General features: G+C 30.1%; 3 protein-coding genes across 7 annotated transcripts; 2 read left to right on the forward strand and 1 right to left on the reverse strand.

Annotated features, from left to right (window-relative positions):
• Positions 1 to 232: 232 nt before the first annotated feature.
• On the forward strand, positions 233 to 2993 carry ROC4 (rotamase CYP 4). The gene is made up of 7 exons (XM_020356464.3): positions 233 to 402; positions 582 to 773; positions 1395 to 1536; positions 1648 to 1736; positions 1877 to 1931; positions 2074 to 2159; positions 2683 to 2993. The coding sequence occupies exons 1-7, from the start codon at positions 343 to 345 to the stop codon at positions 2836 to 2838; spliced, it is 780 nt and encodes a 259-aa protein (XP_020212053.1). The 5' UTR covers positions 233 to 342; the 3' UTR covers positions 2839 to 2993.
• A 655-nt stretch (positions 2994 to 3648) lies between these two features.
• On the reverse strand, positions 3649 to 9097 carry LOC109796517 (uncharacterized protein C24B11.05). Its single transcript, XM_083076329.1, is given in 12 exon segments — positions 3649 to 3997; positions 4072 to 4137; positions 4264 to 4311; positions 4313 to 4378; positions 4419 to 4495; positions 4498 to 4534; positions 4613 to 4632; positions 4635 to 4679; positions 4682 to 4736; positions 5401 to 5459; positions 5653 to 5679; positions 9085 to 9097. Coding segments are annotated over 12 exon segments (630 nt in total). The 3' UTR covers positions 3649 to 3880.
• On the forward strand, positions 9049 to 14388 carry LOC109798037 (Pectinacetylesterase family protein). Of its 5 annotated transcripts, XR_014434911.1 has the most exons (15): positions 9052 to 9395; positions 9764 to 9846; positions 9986 to 10115; positions 10230 to 10303; positions 10839 to 10925; positions 11005 to 11129; positions 11217 to 11277; positions 11478 to 11531; positions 11614 to 11691; positions 12177 to 12282; positions 12392 to 12537; positions 12829 to 12932; positions 13563 to 13678; positions 13831 to 13869; positions 13960 to 14145. XR_014434911.1 is itself a non-coding variant. In XM_020358228.3 (14 exons), the coding sequence occupies exons 1-14, from the start codon at positions 9224 to 9226 to the stop codon at positions 14072 to 14074; spliced, it is 1374 nt and encodes a 457-aa protein (XP_020213817.1). In that variant the 5' UTR covers positions 9051 to 9223; the 3' UTR covers positions 14075 to 14388. The 5 variants fall into 5 exon arrangements, 4 of the variants coding, with proteins under 4 accessions (XP_082933855.1, XP_020213817.1, XP_082933853.1 ...); XM_020358228.3 differs by lacking the exon at positions 13563 to 13678 and having other exon boundaries at positions 9051 to 9395; positions 13960 to 14388; XM_083077727.1 differs by lacking the exons at positions 13563 to 13678; positions 13831 to 13869 and having other exon boundaries at positions 9051 to 9395; positions 13960 to 14388.

The following is a 14388-nucleotide window of genomic DNA, read 5'->3' on the forward strand; positions in this document are numbered from 1 at the left end:
TTATAAAAATATACATATTTAAACTCTTTAGTCTTTGAAATTTCTAAGAAAAACATTTTAAATTTTTTAGAAATCATTAATGTATCATATTTAATTCTAATTATAAAAAGTTTTAAATTAAATAATATTAATTCAACATGTATCATAAAAAATTGAGGTACATGATTATATTTATTTAACTTTTGTTCTTAGAAAAAAAAATGTAGACAGTTAATAGTAAAATCAGAGAGAGAGAGAGGGAGAGAGAGACATAGATAAGATCCTTCAAAATCAAAATCATCACAGCACAGCGAAGGTTTAGGAAAGTAGTCTTCTTCTTCTTCTTATCGTGTGTATTCGGCTATGGCGTCTTCATTATCAGCTCAATTTCTTCAATGTCACAACTCACTTTCACCTCTTAAGGTTACTACTTCTCCTTCTCTTCACAGCTAATACCACTGTTTATGATTTGGAGGCACCCAATTCGTTTGCATTAAATATAATTAACCAAAGGGGCCATTTTTCATACCTTTGCCTTATGGGGTTTTGGTTTCAAATGTTAAGAAAGGTATAAGTTTCAAAGTTTGGTACCATTTTTTCAGGGTAATTTCAGCCAAAATGTGGCTAAGGTTCAAAGGCCACGTGTGGTCTGTTGCGGTACCAAATCACAGCTTGGTTACGGTAAAGCACTGGCATCAAGATCGCATTATGCCCTCAGGTTTTCTGTCACGCAACAATCTGAAGCAAGGTCAACTAGATATAGGAGAATGACATGTGTCAATGCTACAGACAATGTAAGTTTGTCATTTCAATTTTACATTTTGTGGTTTCGGAATATGTTTACTGAATAATGGTAAGCCAATGTGATAAAATGGAGAAGATAAAGGATAACACCTTCAGTATCTCTAATTTCTATTCTATGTTCCACTTGAGGAGTGTGAAAAGAACATGGTTTTCACCATTTCTTATATGAGTCTTGAAAATAAGAAATAAAGCAAAAATAAAGTGACATTTTTATAATTAGTCATGCTTGGATAAACTTTTCTATAGGCACTTACAGCAAAAAAAGAAAATGATAATAATAAAAGAAAGAAAGTAAAACGCGTATATCCTTAAACCACCACTTACAAAAATACCACCTTGTTTTCACTGTATTTCTTATTTTCAAAAAATTGAAGGAGAGCTTAAATAGAAGGAGCAATCCTTAAACCAAACAGACCCTAAATGATTTGTAAAATAGACTACTTGTTGATTGTGGAGTCATTCAGTTTTTGGATTGTTGATTTTACAACATACAACTCCGTGTTTAGAATCATATTCATTGATTTTATCTGAAAATGTCTTGGCAATGCTCAATCAATAATCTATTCTGTGGTGATTAAGATGACTATCTTACAAGGTTTTGTTACCTTTAGGTACTAGAGCTTCAAGCCAAAGTGACAACCAAGTGTTTCTTTGATATAGAAGTTGGGGGTGAACCTGTGGGCAGGGTTGTTTTGGGCCTATTTGGAGAAGTTGTTCCTAAGACAGTTGAAAACTTCCGTGCTTTGTGTACAGGCAAGTAGTCAAGTTTTTCTGCAACATTTTTCTTCTTGTGGTTGGGTTACTGCTCTGAAATGATTGCATAACATTGCATTTTATGGATCAAGCTGAATATTCTTTGTACAGGTGAGAAAGGATATGGTTACAAAGGAAGCTCCTTCCATCGTATAATCAAAGATTTCATGATTCAGGGAGGAGACTTTACAGAAGGAAATGTAAGCTCTATATTGTTTGTTTGTAGGCCTGCATAAATGTATTGATGAGTGCATTTACTTCTCATTTTCATGCCATGTATATGTATCAGTGAGTGTGGTAATGTTTCTTCTCACTTAAAATGTGCTTTTATTGGCTGCAGGGAACTGGTGGAATTAGTATCTACGGTCCTAGTTTTAAAGATGAGAGTTTTGCCTGTATGTCTCTGTTGCTTGCTGGATAGTAATATAATATTTATAAATTTATAGTAGTGATTGTTATTTGAAATGCAGCTTTGGCCATTGTTCCAACTTAAAATAGTTTAGTTCTGAAATTTCTAGTCTCAACACCTTCTTGCAGTGAAGCATGTCGGTCCTGGGGTTCTGAGCATGGCAAATGCTGGTCCTAATACTAATGGTAGTCAATTTTTCATCTGCACTGTAAAGGTGAGAGACATGTACCGTCCTCTGATTTTTTAAAAGTCACTAATAAATAAACTTAAATAAAAGTAAAGTCAAAATTCTAATCAAGCCTAAAATCAATATAAGCTGACTGATTGTTTACATTATTGGAAAAGTCTCGCTAGTCACATGGGAATATATCTATCCAATCTATTTTCAGATCTAAGAATATGCTTTCTGATAAACTGGATGTTAGAAAGTTTCCTTAATTGCAATCATTTCTAACTCACCTTAGTTGCATGCTCTTTGAGGACTACCTCAATTGTAGCATCAATGAAAGTGGTTAGTCACACATTGATCAAAGATATGGTTATAACAGAGCTTATACAACTTGGACAGCTTTTACCTTACAAACTGGTTATGTGCAGTTGAGTTTGGCCCTAAGACCAAATTCTAAGACTGGACCATATTGTTGTTGATGTGATTTCTCATATTTAGTACTCACTAAATTATCAGAATCTTCAAAAATTCTACTGTATATATTAAGTGTCTTGATTGTTTTATGCAGACTCCATGGCTAGACAATCGTCACGTTGTGTTTGGACATGTCATTGATGGAATGGATGTTGTGAAGACACTTGAATCCCAGGAGACGAGTAGGTTAGATAACCCTCGGAAGCCTTGCAGAATTGCTAATTGCGGAGAACTGCCTACTGATGGTTGATGCTTGCGCAGAAGAATGCCACTATTTTTTCTGATCTTCAGTTCAATTTCCAATGTTCTGATTGTCCCTTATTAATCATGTTAATGTCGGAAGAAACAGAGTAAATTGAATTTAATCAAACACAAATAAATAATTAATTAAATTTATCAAGAAAACCAATATACAAAATAATGAATATTTCAAAATCAAAATCAGAGGATTCAGCAACAACCAATTAAAATAAAGAGTAAATTAAAATAATAAATAACAAAATTAGAGTAATTTGGATTGAAGCACGCAGAGCATTATTCTTAGAGAGAAAACGTTTCTATTGTACCGGTAATTTTGAGTCTTATAGTGTGTTCCTCTCTCAAGATACGTCAACTTATTAGACTGTTGGAGTGCAGTGAAAGATTCTCACACAAAAGAATACCACTCTAAAAAATATATTTTAGTAGTAGAAATAATTTTAAAGGAGAGATAAGTGAACTTGTTGTCTATTTTTTCTTTTACTTAGATACCTATATATAAATGCACTCACCCATGTTTTGTTCTGAAAATAATTTTTAAAACTTGGAACCCAAGTGTTGATTCTCAACATGCAGCAAGTCTTTCGAAAAATTAAATAGTAGTGTGCCTTTTGATTAAAATAATAATATTTCGTTAAAAGGAAAAAAAGAATTAAGTAGACTTGATCTACACGTGCATACGTGAGAGAGAATAAGATTGATAAAACACTAAACTATTATTATATATATATATATATATATATTTAAATATTAAATTAAAATATTAATTTCCAACAGATAATGTGTTTCAATTATCATTAGTGGCTGTCAAATTGGTTGACATTTGAAGAAACATCGGAGATACCACACCCATATTTTGTATGACTATACCTATGCTTAATCCTTACAACAATAATACACTCTTTCGGTCTTTCCCATGCATTTGTTATTTGCGATTACTTGCTCCCAGCAATATGATTTACATTTTTAAACATCATCATTTGTGGGGAGACAACTGCTACGGACCAAGGTTGGGATTGCTCGGTAGGTCGAATTTATATCTGTTCAAAGAACAATCTAGGCAAGGACCATATTTGGGGCAATGCTTCTTTGATATTATGAATGCTATTCAGTGCATGATTAGCACTTGACATCAAATCTGAGCATCCCACCTGCCCACCAGAAATGTTAACTTACCATATGGAATTATTTAATTTCTTAAGTTTCACAATAAATTATAGCTTACAATAACCGTGTTAAGTTCAGCAGCTTTCCCACTTGCAATGTTTCTAGAACTGTCATCAAAAAACAACTACATAGGATGGAAAAGGAAAAGAGACTTGTAGTTAAGTTGATTCCAATATTAAATGGCTAAAATATATAAATAAACTAAAAGGTATAACGTTCATGCTTCTCTTAATCTACGTAATAGATTTACCGTTTTCCTTGAATCTATATGAGCAATCTGAATAGCAGCTTTTGTGGCTTTCCACAAAGGGTTTGCAAAGGATTTGTCTTGGACTTGAAACATCCACTCTGTATTTGGTTATAGACTTGCAGAGTTTGTTAAACGAAATACTCCACGTTAGGTACATCCATGTAATTAGGAGGATTAAGCGTTTTAAAGCATATGATGCTGTCAAAACAATCTTTCAAGCCCAATTGCTGAGAACTTGGTGTGCATGTGCTTCATCTGAATTAGTGAATACCTGAGATGACCATTTCCAAGTCTTAGAATTGGATGGAATGATCTCCACTGAACCAACTAATATAGAAGATTGACATACTATTTTACGCTGAGGCATGAAAGCAGAAGGTTCTTTAACATTGGATCTGGCTTCAATTTCTCGTATGTAATCTTCCATGCACGTAGGCATGAAATTCATCAATGTCCAACTCATACCCAATGGCCTGAAAACAAGGAGTGAAACTCATTGATAATGAATTAGTATTTCATATGGAAATAATGATGAAGAAAAAATCGAAAGTAATGCCATAATTTAATTTTTATACCTCTACAATGTGTTTGGCCGATAATGAGAAACTTGAAATTTTTAGAAATTAAATTACGTTGATTTTAATTTTTGACACTCTTTAAATGTTTTGTGTGGACAATGTAATTTTTTAAGATTTTAAATTTTTAGTTTGGATAGAACAATTCAATTCTACTATACATAAAATTGATTTAAAACAAATATATATTAAAATTTTAAGATTTAATTTTATAAATTTAAATGTTAGCTAATTTTTAAATATTTAATATATTTTTTAAAATAATATTACATAATATTAAATAATTTTGAGTATTTAATAATTAAAAATTTATTAATATTTTTTATATCGATTTTGAAAGGAAAAAAAATAGGAGAGAGAAAGAAAAAAACAAAAATTTTAAATTTTTACATTTTTTTAAAAGAGTTTAAAATTATATAATTTAAAATAATTTCATAAATACTTTAATTTCTTTTTTTTGTTGTTGTAAATTTTCAATCAAAACAAAATATTTCACATTAAAGTATTTGAATTTCTTTAAAAAAAATTAAGTTACTTCATTAAAATCTGTATCTAAATACACTCTTAATCCGGACATAATTGTCCCGTATTCAATGTTCAAATCATAGCAACTCTTTGGTACTTACACTTTCTTCCATTTCGACATCTACTCTGTAAACAATATTGGTTAGCTAAAGGACTTATTTTTGCATATTTTTTTGGTAACACATCTTTGGTACTTTTTTACTTTTTTTTTTGTTTTTGCATATTATCTTAACACTAGAGGCATTGCAGTTATTTTATTTTATTTTATTTTCATGGTTAATGTTTGTACCTTTTATGTTCTTGCGAATGCCACAACCTGCATCAACATGGAATGAATTTGTTAATTCCAATGCTATGTATTATATTTGCTTTTGGTATTTAAGTCTTAAATGCAAGTATCATCAGTCGCGGGAGCAATGGTTGAAGTTTGAATTTGATCATAGAAGTAATTGAAACAGAAATAGTGATGAGAAAAAAGTTACCTGGTGAAAGGAGGAAGAAAATCGAGGGAGTATAAAGGTATACATGGCCAAGTCTTGCAATTTATAGCTCAATATATCGATTCTGCGGCCCAATATAAAAGGACGAGCCAAGTGAGTTATTTAATGTGGTGTGATAAAATGGATATATGAAGATGAAGCATTATCATCAATGTGAACCACAAATGAAATAAAGGCATAGGAAAAGGACATTAGATGACAGAATAGGTAAGTGAAATATTGACAAAAGAAGTAAAAACACGTGCTTATTTATAAAAATTAATAAAAAACTATATATTTATTTGATATCCATATTCAATGGGGTCGGTGTGAATAGCGGATCTGACAAAATATTTTGAAAAGTCAAAAAAATATTTAAATACATATAATTTAAATTATTTATAATATATATATATATATATATATATATATATTATTTAAAAGGAAAAAAAATTGAGAAGATCATGACTCCTTCTCTCCTTTTAAGCTTTGTTATTAGTGATTATTATCGGTAATTATTATTATCATCATTACTATTAACACTCATACCACCATCTTTATTTTTATTATTGATAATGACAAAAATATAATATAACTAAATAATGACAATAATAATAATAATAAAGATCGTAATAGAAATAATATTATTAGTATCTATAATTATATTTTAATTTTAAAATTATTAATTATTTTTATCTATAATTTAATGAGTATAATTTAGTTTTCTAATTTTTTTATTGTAAGAGATGTTCTCATAAATAATAAAGTTTAATTTTAATTCTTAAATTGAAATAAACACTTTATATTAAAATATTATAAATAAAATTATATCAACGATAGAAATAATTACAATAATAAATTTAGGTGTTAGCTTTATTTGTTTTAACTTAAAATTGAAATTGAGTATTTTTATTAATACATAAAAAAGTAATCACATACTTACTCAAAAAAATTGTTTTATTGAATAAATTGATTAACAAGAAAATTACTAATATTTATGATAGTTACAATTATTTACTGATTTTTTAAGGTAATTTTAAAAAAATAAGATTTAAACTACAACTGTTTATTGGAAAAAAAAAGCCACAAATACTTATTTAACATTATTAAGGCATTGTAAAATAACTATTAAACATTGGATAATATTAATTGTGATAGGTGTATAATTTAATTTTAATTAAATTATGTAATATATTATTGTTAAAATTTATATTTTATCTTTTATTTAATAATTTTTTTTATACTGTAGTTTAAGTTTGAATAAATGATAAATAACAATTTTTAATTATCTTAAACAGGTAAGACTTACATTATTCTCAATACACCTTTTTACGTTAATGAATTTGGTGTGTGAATTAATGATTATTTTTTAGAGTAGATATATGATAACTTTATATCATTTTAGAATATAGATTATGAGTTTGAGATGTTGGTTATTTCTTAATTATACATTTTTTTAATTTTTTTTTATCTTTAGTTTATATGAGAATTAAAATTTTCTTTTCTCAATAATTGTATTAATATATAAAATTAAAATTATGTATGAGATCTTAAGTTTGAATGTTATATTTGTTGAAGTTATAAAACTAATTAATATTTGTTTTAAAATAAGCGTGTGTGTAAGAATATTTCTTTTGTGTGTTTCAAGTGTTTTTTTGGCAAAACAAGGAATACAGAAAACAAATAATAAAACACACAAAAAACAAACAAAGTGTTTTATATATAACTAAAAATGCTGTTTTTTATTTATAAATCTCTTTTATCATATATAGGACCATTATAAACACAAAGTTTTTTTTATTTAAATGTTTCATACGTAAATTACTCAAAATAAAATTTTCTATTATCGATTAAATTGAAATAACTTCATACTTATTAATTTACTTGTTAATTTTTTTAAAAAATAATTAAGTTGATGCTATAAATCGAGTCAATCAATTAAAATCAAATAAAAATCAACTCTTGTAGAAAGAAGTTCAAAGATGATATAGTTATCGATGGGAGCAGGAATAATACTTAAATAATACATCACTAGAAAATAATCAACAAAGAATCATCATGAAAAATTCTTAATAGTCTTCAAAGACTAGTTTAGTAATGTTTTTATTATTTAAACTAGTTTAGAAAGAAGCACTTCCACTCCATGTATTTTTTTATTTATATTTGTTATTTTATAAAATTAGTATTTTAATATGTGTATTTTATAGGTCAAATATTATTATAGTTAGTTAAATGTTATAATAAATTATACATATAAATAATATTATATTTAAAATTTGTTTAAATAGATATTTTAAAAATATAAATTACATTTTATTTTAAATAAATAATTTATATCATAACACAAGATTATTTTAATTATTGTTAATTTATTTTAAAATTTTAATTTATAAATAAATATAATAAATAAAAAATTTGAATTGGTTAAAATGTTAAAAGAATTTCTAAAATCGCTCTTGTTTAATAATAACTTCCTAAAAATATTTTTATACAAAATAGTCGTTTACATTTTTTTTATAGATAAGATTTTCACAGTAGACCAAAATTAACAATAAAAAATTAATATGTGTAACTTTTATTAGTCAAATATTATTTCAACATAAACGAAAATCAAATATGATAATATAAAATTCATATTTCAAGACAAACTTTACAATAATTTGCATTTAATAAGACTTATTAAGTATAATTGATATAGAATTGATTTTTTTAATTAAAAATTAAAAAATAGCTAAAGAAGGTAAATAACTAATAATTGAGAAGTGACTTTCTAGAAATAGTTGAAGAACAAAATTACTTAAAAATTGTGTACAAAAAATTTGATTATTATTTTTTATTATTAATCAATATAGTCTATATATAAAAAGTAAAAATGTAAAAATAATAAATGCAGATGTTATTTTTTTAAAATGTTCATGATTAATATTTACCAATATTTTAAGAAGAAATAGATTATGTTCATTAATATTATCAGTGAATGAGATCCTAAACATTATTATAAAGTAAAAAATAAAAAAACTAATATATTGATTATTTTCCGATTACTGTTGAGAAAATAGCATAAAGGGGGAAAAGATAGGATGTTATGGAAGAGAAAAGACAGATAATTGCTTTGTTGGGACAAGTATAGTATACAACGTAACAAATGCAGTAATTAAGGCACGTTGAAAAATAATAAGACCAAAACAAAAGGGACTGACAAGGGTATCCTTGGAAAGTCAGAACCGTTGCTGCGGACATACCAGCTACATACATTCATGTCTCCTTCCGTTTTCTCCGTAACCAAGATTCTCTATAAATAAAAAAGTTAAAAACAACACAAAACAAAAAAGAGAGTGAGTGAGTGATTAAGCTCAGAGCTTGTTGTGATCTCACTCAGAAATGGGAATGAAGCTGATTCTAATAGCTCTTGCCTTTGTTTCTGTGGTTACAAACGAGGCTAGATCTGAGCCTTTGTTAGAAAACGATGCCGTTTCACTGGCTGCAGCGCCCGGACCTAAGCCTCTCACCGTACCTCTCACTCTTATTCAGGGAGCTGCTTCCAAAGGAGCTGGTAACTCTCTTTCTCTCTCATTCAAATTATTTTTACCATTTCTAATTTGCTTCATTATTTCTTAAAGCTATGTTCTCTCTTTTCTTTAATGATTTGAATGCTAGCTTCACCATCAACCCACTTTCTACTTACCATTGCATTTTCCCTTTCTGCCCCTCAAATGCTCCCTTTATCATTTTTTTCCTTTTTTTTTTTTTTTTTTTTTTTCTGGTATTGCTTTCGGTGTTATTTGTTGTAATTAATTTACTGTCTTTGAATGTAAGGACTAACATAGTACTTGTAGGAGTAGGATGGACAACATAATGTGTATGGCAGTTTATATTTTTGTAATAAAGATTTAATTTTTTTTTAAATTTTTGTAATTTCAGTATGTTTGGATGGAACATTGCCTGGTTACCACTTTCATCCTGGATTTGGATCTGGGGCAAATAGTTGGCTCATTCAATTGGAGGTATGCCAATGAGTTTCAATAAGAAATTGAAAAAACTTTCAGGATTTAGAAGTTTCTTTAAATTTGAAATCTTTATGCTGCTGAGATAATTTATAGGCATGCTATTATATTGCATACCTCTTTGGATACTTGACTACAGGGAGGAGGTTGGTGTAATAACATCAGAAGTTGTGTCTTTAGAAAAACTACTCGTCGCGGTTCCTCAAAATTCATGGAAAAGCAACTACCATTCACGGGGATATTGAGCAATAAAGCTGAAGAAAACCCTGGTTTTTTCTCTTCACCTTACACATGCTTGCATTATTTACCTCTGGAGATTACAATATATGCTTACTCAAGTCTTGTGGGTTCTCATTTTTACGGATTTTGTCTATTGTGCACAGATTTCTTTAATTGGAACAGAGTCAAAGTACGGTATTGTGATGGGGCATCTTTCAGTGGAGATAGTCAAAATGAGGTTAGTGAGTGTATGACAGTATAATGTATGTATTTTCCCCCCTTTTTAGCTATATAGTTATCGGTACGTTCAGTCAATTAGCAGTCACCTAGAAGTCAAGAAGCAGAGTTTTGTTTCTTTGTGGGAGTGGAGAGTTAAAATTACACTCCTAGCATTACTCCATTCTCCTACTCATATATGCCATTTCTGCATCGCTTGCAGGCAACATTTGTCACTGAATGATTCATGGTTTCAAAATATAATGCATTTGCTTTTATGACAGAAAGTAGACACACTCATATGTCTATTTTCTAAAATATGGAAATTTTTCTTATGGCAGGAAGAAAACATTTAAAATTTCAACATAAACTATCTTGTCTTAAACATGAAATTAACATATCTATTTGTTTTTATGAATCTTTGCTGGTGTGGAATATATATCTTTTCTAATGAACAGGCTCTTCTGATATCTTTTAGTGCTGGAGAATTGGTTGTGTAAGAAAGAATTTTGCATTTTCTGAATTTATGGGTTTATTGACATGTGAATTTGTTTCAGGCTGCAAAGCTTCAATTTCGAGGACAAAAAATATGGCAAGCTGCAATAGAGGAATTATTGTCCAAGGGAATGCAGAAGGCCAACCAGGTTTCCCATGTCTCTATATTGTAATTTATTAATCATTTTTCGGTATGCATGGATGCTGATTAAAAAATTTGTGTATCAGGCTCTTTTATCTGGATGCTCTGCGGGTGGTCTAGCATCTATAATACATTGTGACGAGTTCCGAAGCTTGCTTCCTACATCCACCAAAGTGAAATGTTTGAGTGATGCAGGGTTTTTCCTAGATGCGTAAGTTATGTTTTGTTTTATATGACATCTACTAGCCCACGCCATTAGCCCTGACACATATAATTGATTATATGTTCAATCATCTAGAGTTGATGTATCTGGGGGTCACACACTGAGGAATTTGTTTGGAGGTGTAGTTAACTTGCAGGTAATATTTAATGATGTAAAAAAAAGTCTAATAAATAGAAAATAACATTTATGGATCTATTTTGTTCTGTGCTCAATTTTGAAGAATCATTTGATTCAAGCTTGCAATGAACTTTCTTGTTACTTCTTTTTACTTCTCTGATACAAGGTTTAGAAAACGTTCATAAATATGTCATGTCATTGGTATTGTTGCAACTGTAGGAAGTGCAAAAAAATCTGCCAAAAAGTTGTCTCAACCAACTGGACCCAACTTCGGTAATTTTTTGATTCTGGCTTCTATTGATAACTTGAAATTATTAAACTTGCAAAATTAAACATATAAAATTTCTTGGTGCAGTGCTTTTTTCCTCAGAATTTGATCAACCATGTTAAGACTCCATTGTTTCTACTGAATGCAGCTTATGATGCATGGCAGGTAATATTAATGAATACACCATTTCTCTTGTAAGTTTATGTTAGTTATGTGCCTAATTATATGCTTGCCTGCTTGTGTCTCTTTATTTATCCAAAGTGTTATCATATGGACGCCATGGTTTCTTGTTCGACTAATTTGTTGTCTAGGATTTAATTTACCTTAGTTTCAAATTGTTCTAGTAGTAGTTTTTTCTACTTCCCCTTTTTTCTTTTCTACAAGAAAAATAAATTTAATTTGGACTTTTACCAACACTCAATCCACACTAAAAGCCTTAGCACAACAGTCACATTTAATTCAACCATCATTGAGAAAATTAGTTTTGAAAGTTAGCAATTTTATGTCTAAGCAAAAGTCCCCAGGGAAAGCGAAGCAGGAATCATATTCGCTATGATTATGGATGATGATCCCAGTTATAGCTGCTGTAACCTGATTACCACTGAATTCTTTATAATATGGACTAAATCTCCCTTTTTTGTTTTCATTAGCTCCAAGAAAGTTTGGTCCCACCTTCAGCAGATCCCAGTGGCTCTTGGAAAGATTGTAAATATAATCATGCACATTGTAACTCATCTCAAATTCAGTTTCTTCAAGGTGACTTTGATCTCTACTACTTTGAAATTGTGAATTGTGCATAGCAATTGATATATGTCTTCAATCATTTGATTTCTTTGTAATATAATACCTCTCTTCTTTGAATCAGACTTCAGAAATCAAATGCTAAATGACGTGAAAGGCTTCTCAGGGACATCTCAAACCGGGTTATTCATAAATTCTTGTTTTGCTCATTGCCAGTCTGAGAGACAAGATACATGGTTTGCTGATGACTCTCCACTCATTGACAAAACGGTATGCATGATTTAGATTTCTGTGCTTATAAAACTGTGCAGGTGGAATATTACATTGGGGTGCTAGGATCATTTACTAATTACTGTATTATTTCAATATTGTTGAAATGTTGCTTCATAGTCCAACTCCAACCCTTTCACGAGAAGGAAAACAGTCATTCAAAAGATATTTAGCCTTCATTTGATTACGGACTGATGTTTGCTGAGGTCTAATGCCTTGAGTGAAATTTATTTACTATTTATTATTCTCAGAAAAGAGTCACCAGATAAGCTGATATATCTTATGGTGCAGCCAATTGCAATTGCTGTTGGAGACTGGTATTTTGATCGGAAAACTGTCAAAGCTATCGACTGTGCTTACCCCTGTGACAATACCTGCCATAATCTGGTCTTCAAGTGAGTGGAAGTTTATTGTCTTTTTCATGTGGCAATTTGATATTTGATCAATATCATCATTGTGATCGCCATTTATGTACTTAACATTCATTAATGGTAATGAAAATAAATATCATTGGTTGGCTGAGGTTGCGATTAATTAGATCTATCTTTTTATTAATAAGTCATGTTAATAAGATTTCTTTGGATTGAAAATATAAAAAAATTAACATTTGAGCTTGTGCTTCTGCTGCTACCCTTTTTATTCTTTGAAGATATTTCCCATTCTAATATTTAGCAAGGATTCCAAATCTGCGCCTTAAGGGTGTCTCCCTTTTTCAATTTATCACACCACATCACCTTTCGAGGTTCCTAGAAAATGATGGAACGGTATTTTGGAAAGAAGAAAAAAAAAAGGAGAATGAAATGTGATTCCTGAAAATCTCAGTTTCATAGAACTTGTACTTGAAAGGCACCACCTGAAAGGGTCCTGACTTGATTTTTAACACTTGCTCTTTACTAACAAGATTATAGGTATGATAAACTTTGTTAATAAGCCTTTTATTTTATTGATCAAAAAATTGTAGAACTTGGGTAAAATAGGAATAGATTTCAGTTTCTGTATTCATTCTCTCTCTCTCTCTCTACAAGGTGGATTCCCGTGTCTTGTGCACCCCCTGCTGTAATTTGCCTTTTTGGCTCATAAACCCTTGAACATCATTACCAGTGCAATATTCTGGTCAGAGCTCCAGAGTAGCCCTCTGATTGTTAAGTCCTTTCCAGTTTCCACTACTATCTAGTTTGAAAGTTTCTCATTGCTTCCTTTTTTGTTTTTCTTTCAAGTATAACAAAAATTGCACCGTTTGTCTTTTGTTCAATTCCACTGTGACATTGAGATTGACATTTTCCTGCTTTGCAGTGCTGGTAGATCTGCTGTGGTGGACTACCAGTCCACAAGGTTGAATTTAATTTCACCCTCCATTCCTTTCTGAATGCCATCTTTGTAATTCCTCAATGAGACTGAAATTCTCATTTTCCTCCTTTGCAGTGATGATGACACATCTACCATCACCATGATATATTCCCGCTCCACGAGTCTGTCTTTTAGTACTGGCCTGTATATGCTTAGTGTTTTATTGCCAATTACATGTTCCTATTCCTAGTGCACCATGGCATGTACACAGTTTTAGCCCAAAAAAGCAAATGCACTATGGGCAGGTTCGAATGTACCTGTTCAATCTTCCACTCAAGGCACTTACGATTATCTGTCAGCTGTTAATTACTCGGTTTAAGGCCTGAAGTCAGCAATACATGTTTTAGGACGTAGTTTCCTCGTCTAATCATCTAATTAGTTGCAGCCAATTGCATGGTTTACTTTGTAATCTCAATTTCGGTTGCAAAGGAGTTCAAGAAAGGGGTTATTGAAATTTGAATTACATCAAGGTGCTACATAATTATAAACACTACCTGCTCAAAA

Source organism: Cajanus cajan, chromosome 6 (genome assembly GCF_000230855.2).
Source record: "Cajanus cajan strain Asha chromosome 6, NIPB_CcT2T_4, whole genome shotgun sequence".
Taxonomy (NCBI): Eukaryota; Viridiplantae; Streptophyta; class Magnoliopsida; order Fabales; family Fabaceae; genus Cajanus; species Cajanus cajan.

What these genes read in the sequence shown, in the direction of transcription:
- LOC109798037 (XM_020358228.3), top strand. Translation starts at nt 9,224, where the DNA reads ATGGGAATGAAGCTGATTCTAATAGCTCTTGCCTTTGTTTCTGTGGTT. An exon ending in AGCTGCTTCCAAAGGAGCTG is followed by an intron (nt 9,396 to 9,763) that starts GTAACTCTCTTT and finishes TTGTAATTTCAG; the next exon opens with TATGTTTGGATGGAACATTG. An exon ending in CAGCTTATGATGCATGGCAG is followed by an intron (nt 11,692 to 12,176) that starts GTAATATTAATG and finishes TGTTTTCATTAG; the next exon opens with CTCCAAGAAAGTTTGGTCCC.
- ROC4 (XM_020356464.3), top strand. Translation starts at nt 343, where the DNA reads ATGGCGTCTTCATTATCAGCTCAATTTCTTCAATGTCACAACTCACTT. An exon ending in GTGTCAATGCTACAGACAAT is followed by an intron (nt 774 to 1,394) that starts GTAAGTTTGTCA and finishes TGTTACCTTTAG; the next exon opens with GTACTAGAGCTTCAAGCCAA. An exon ending in TTTTCATCTGCACTGTAAAG is followed by an intron (nt 2,160 to 2,682) that starts GTGAGAGACATG and finishes TGTTTTATGCAG; the next exon opens with ACTCCATGGCTAGACAATCG.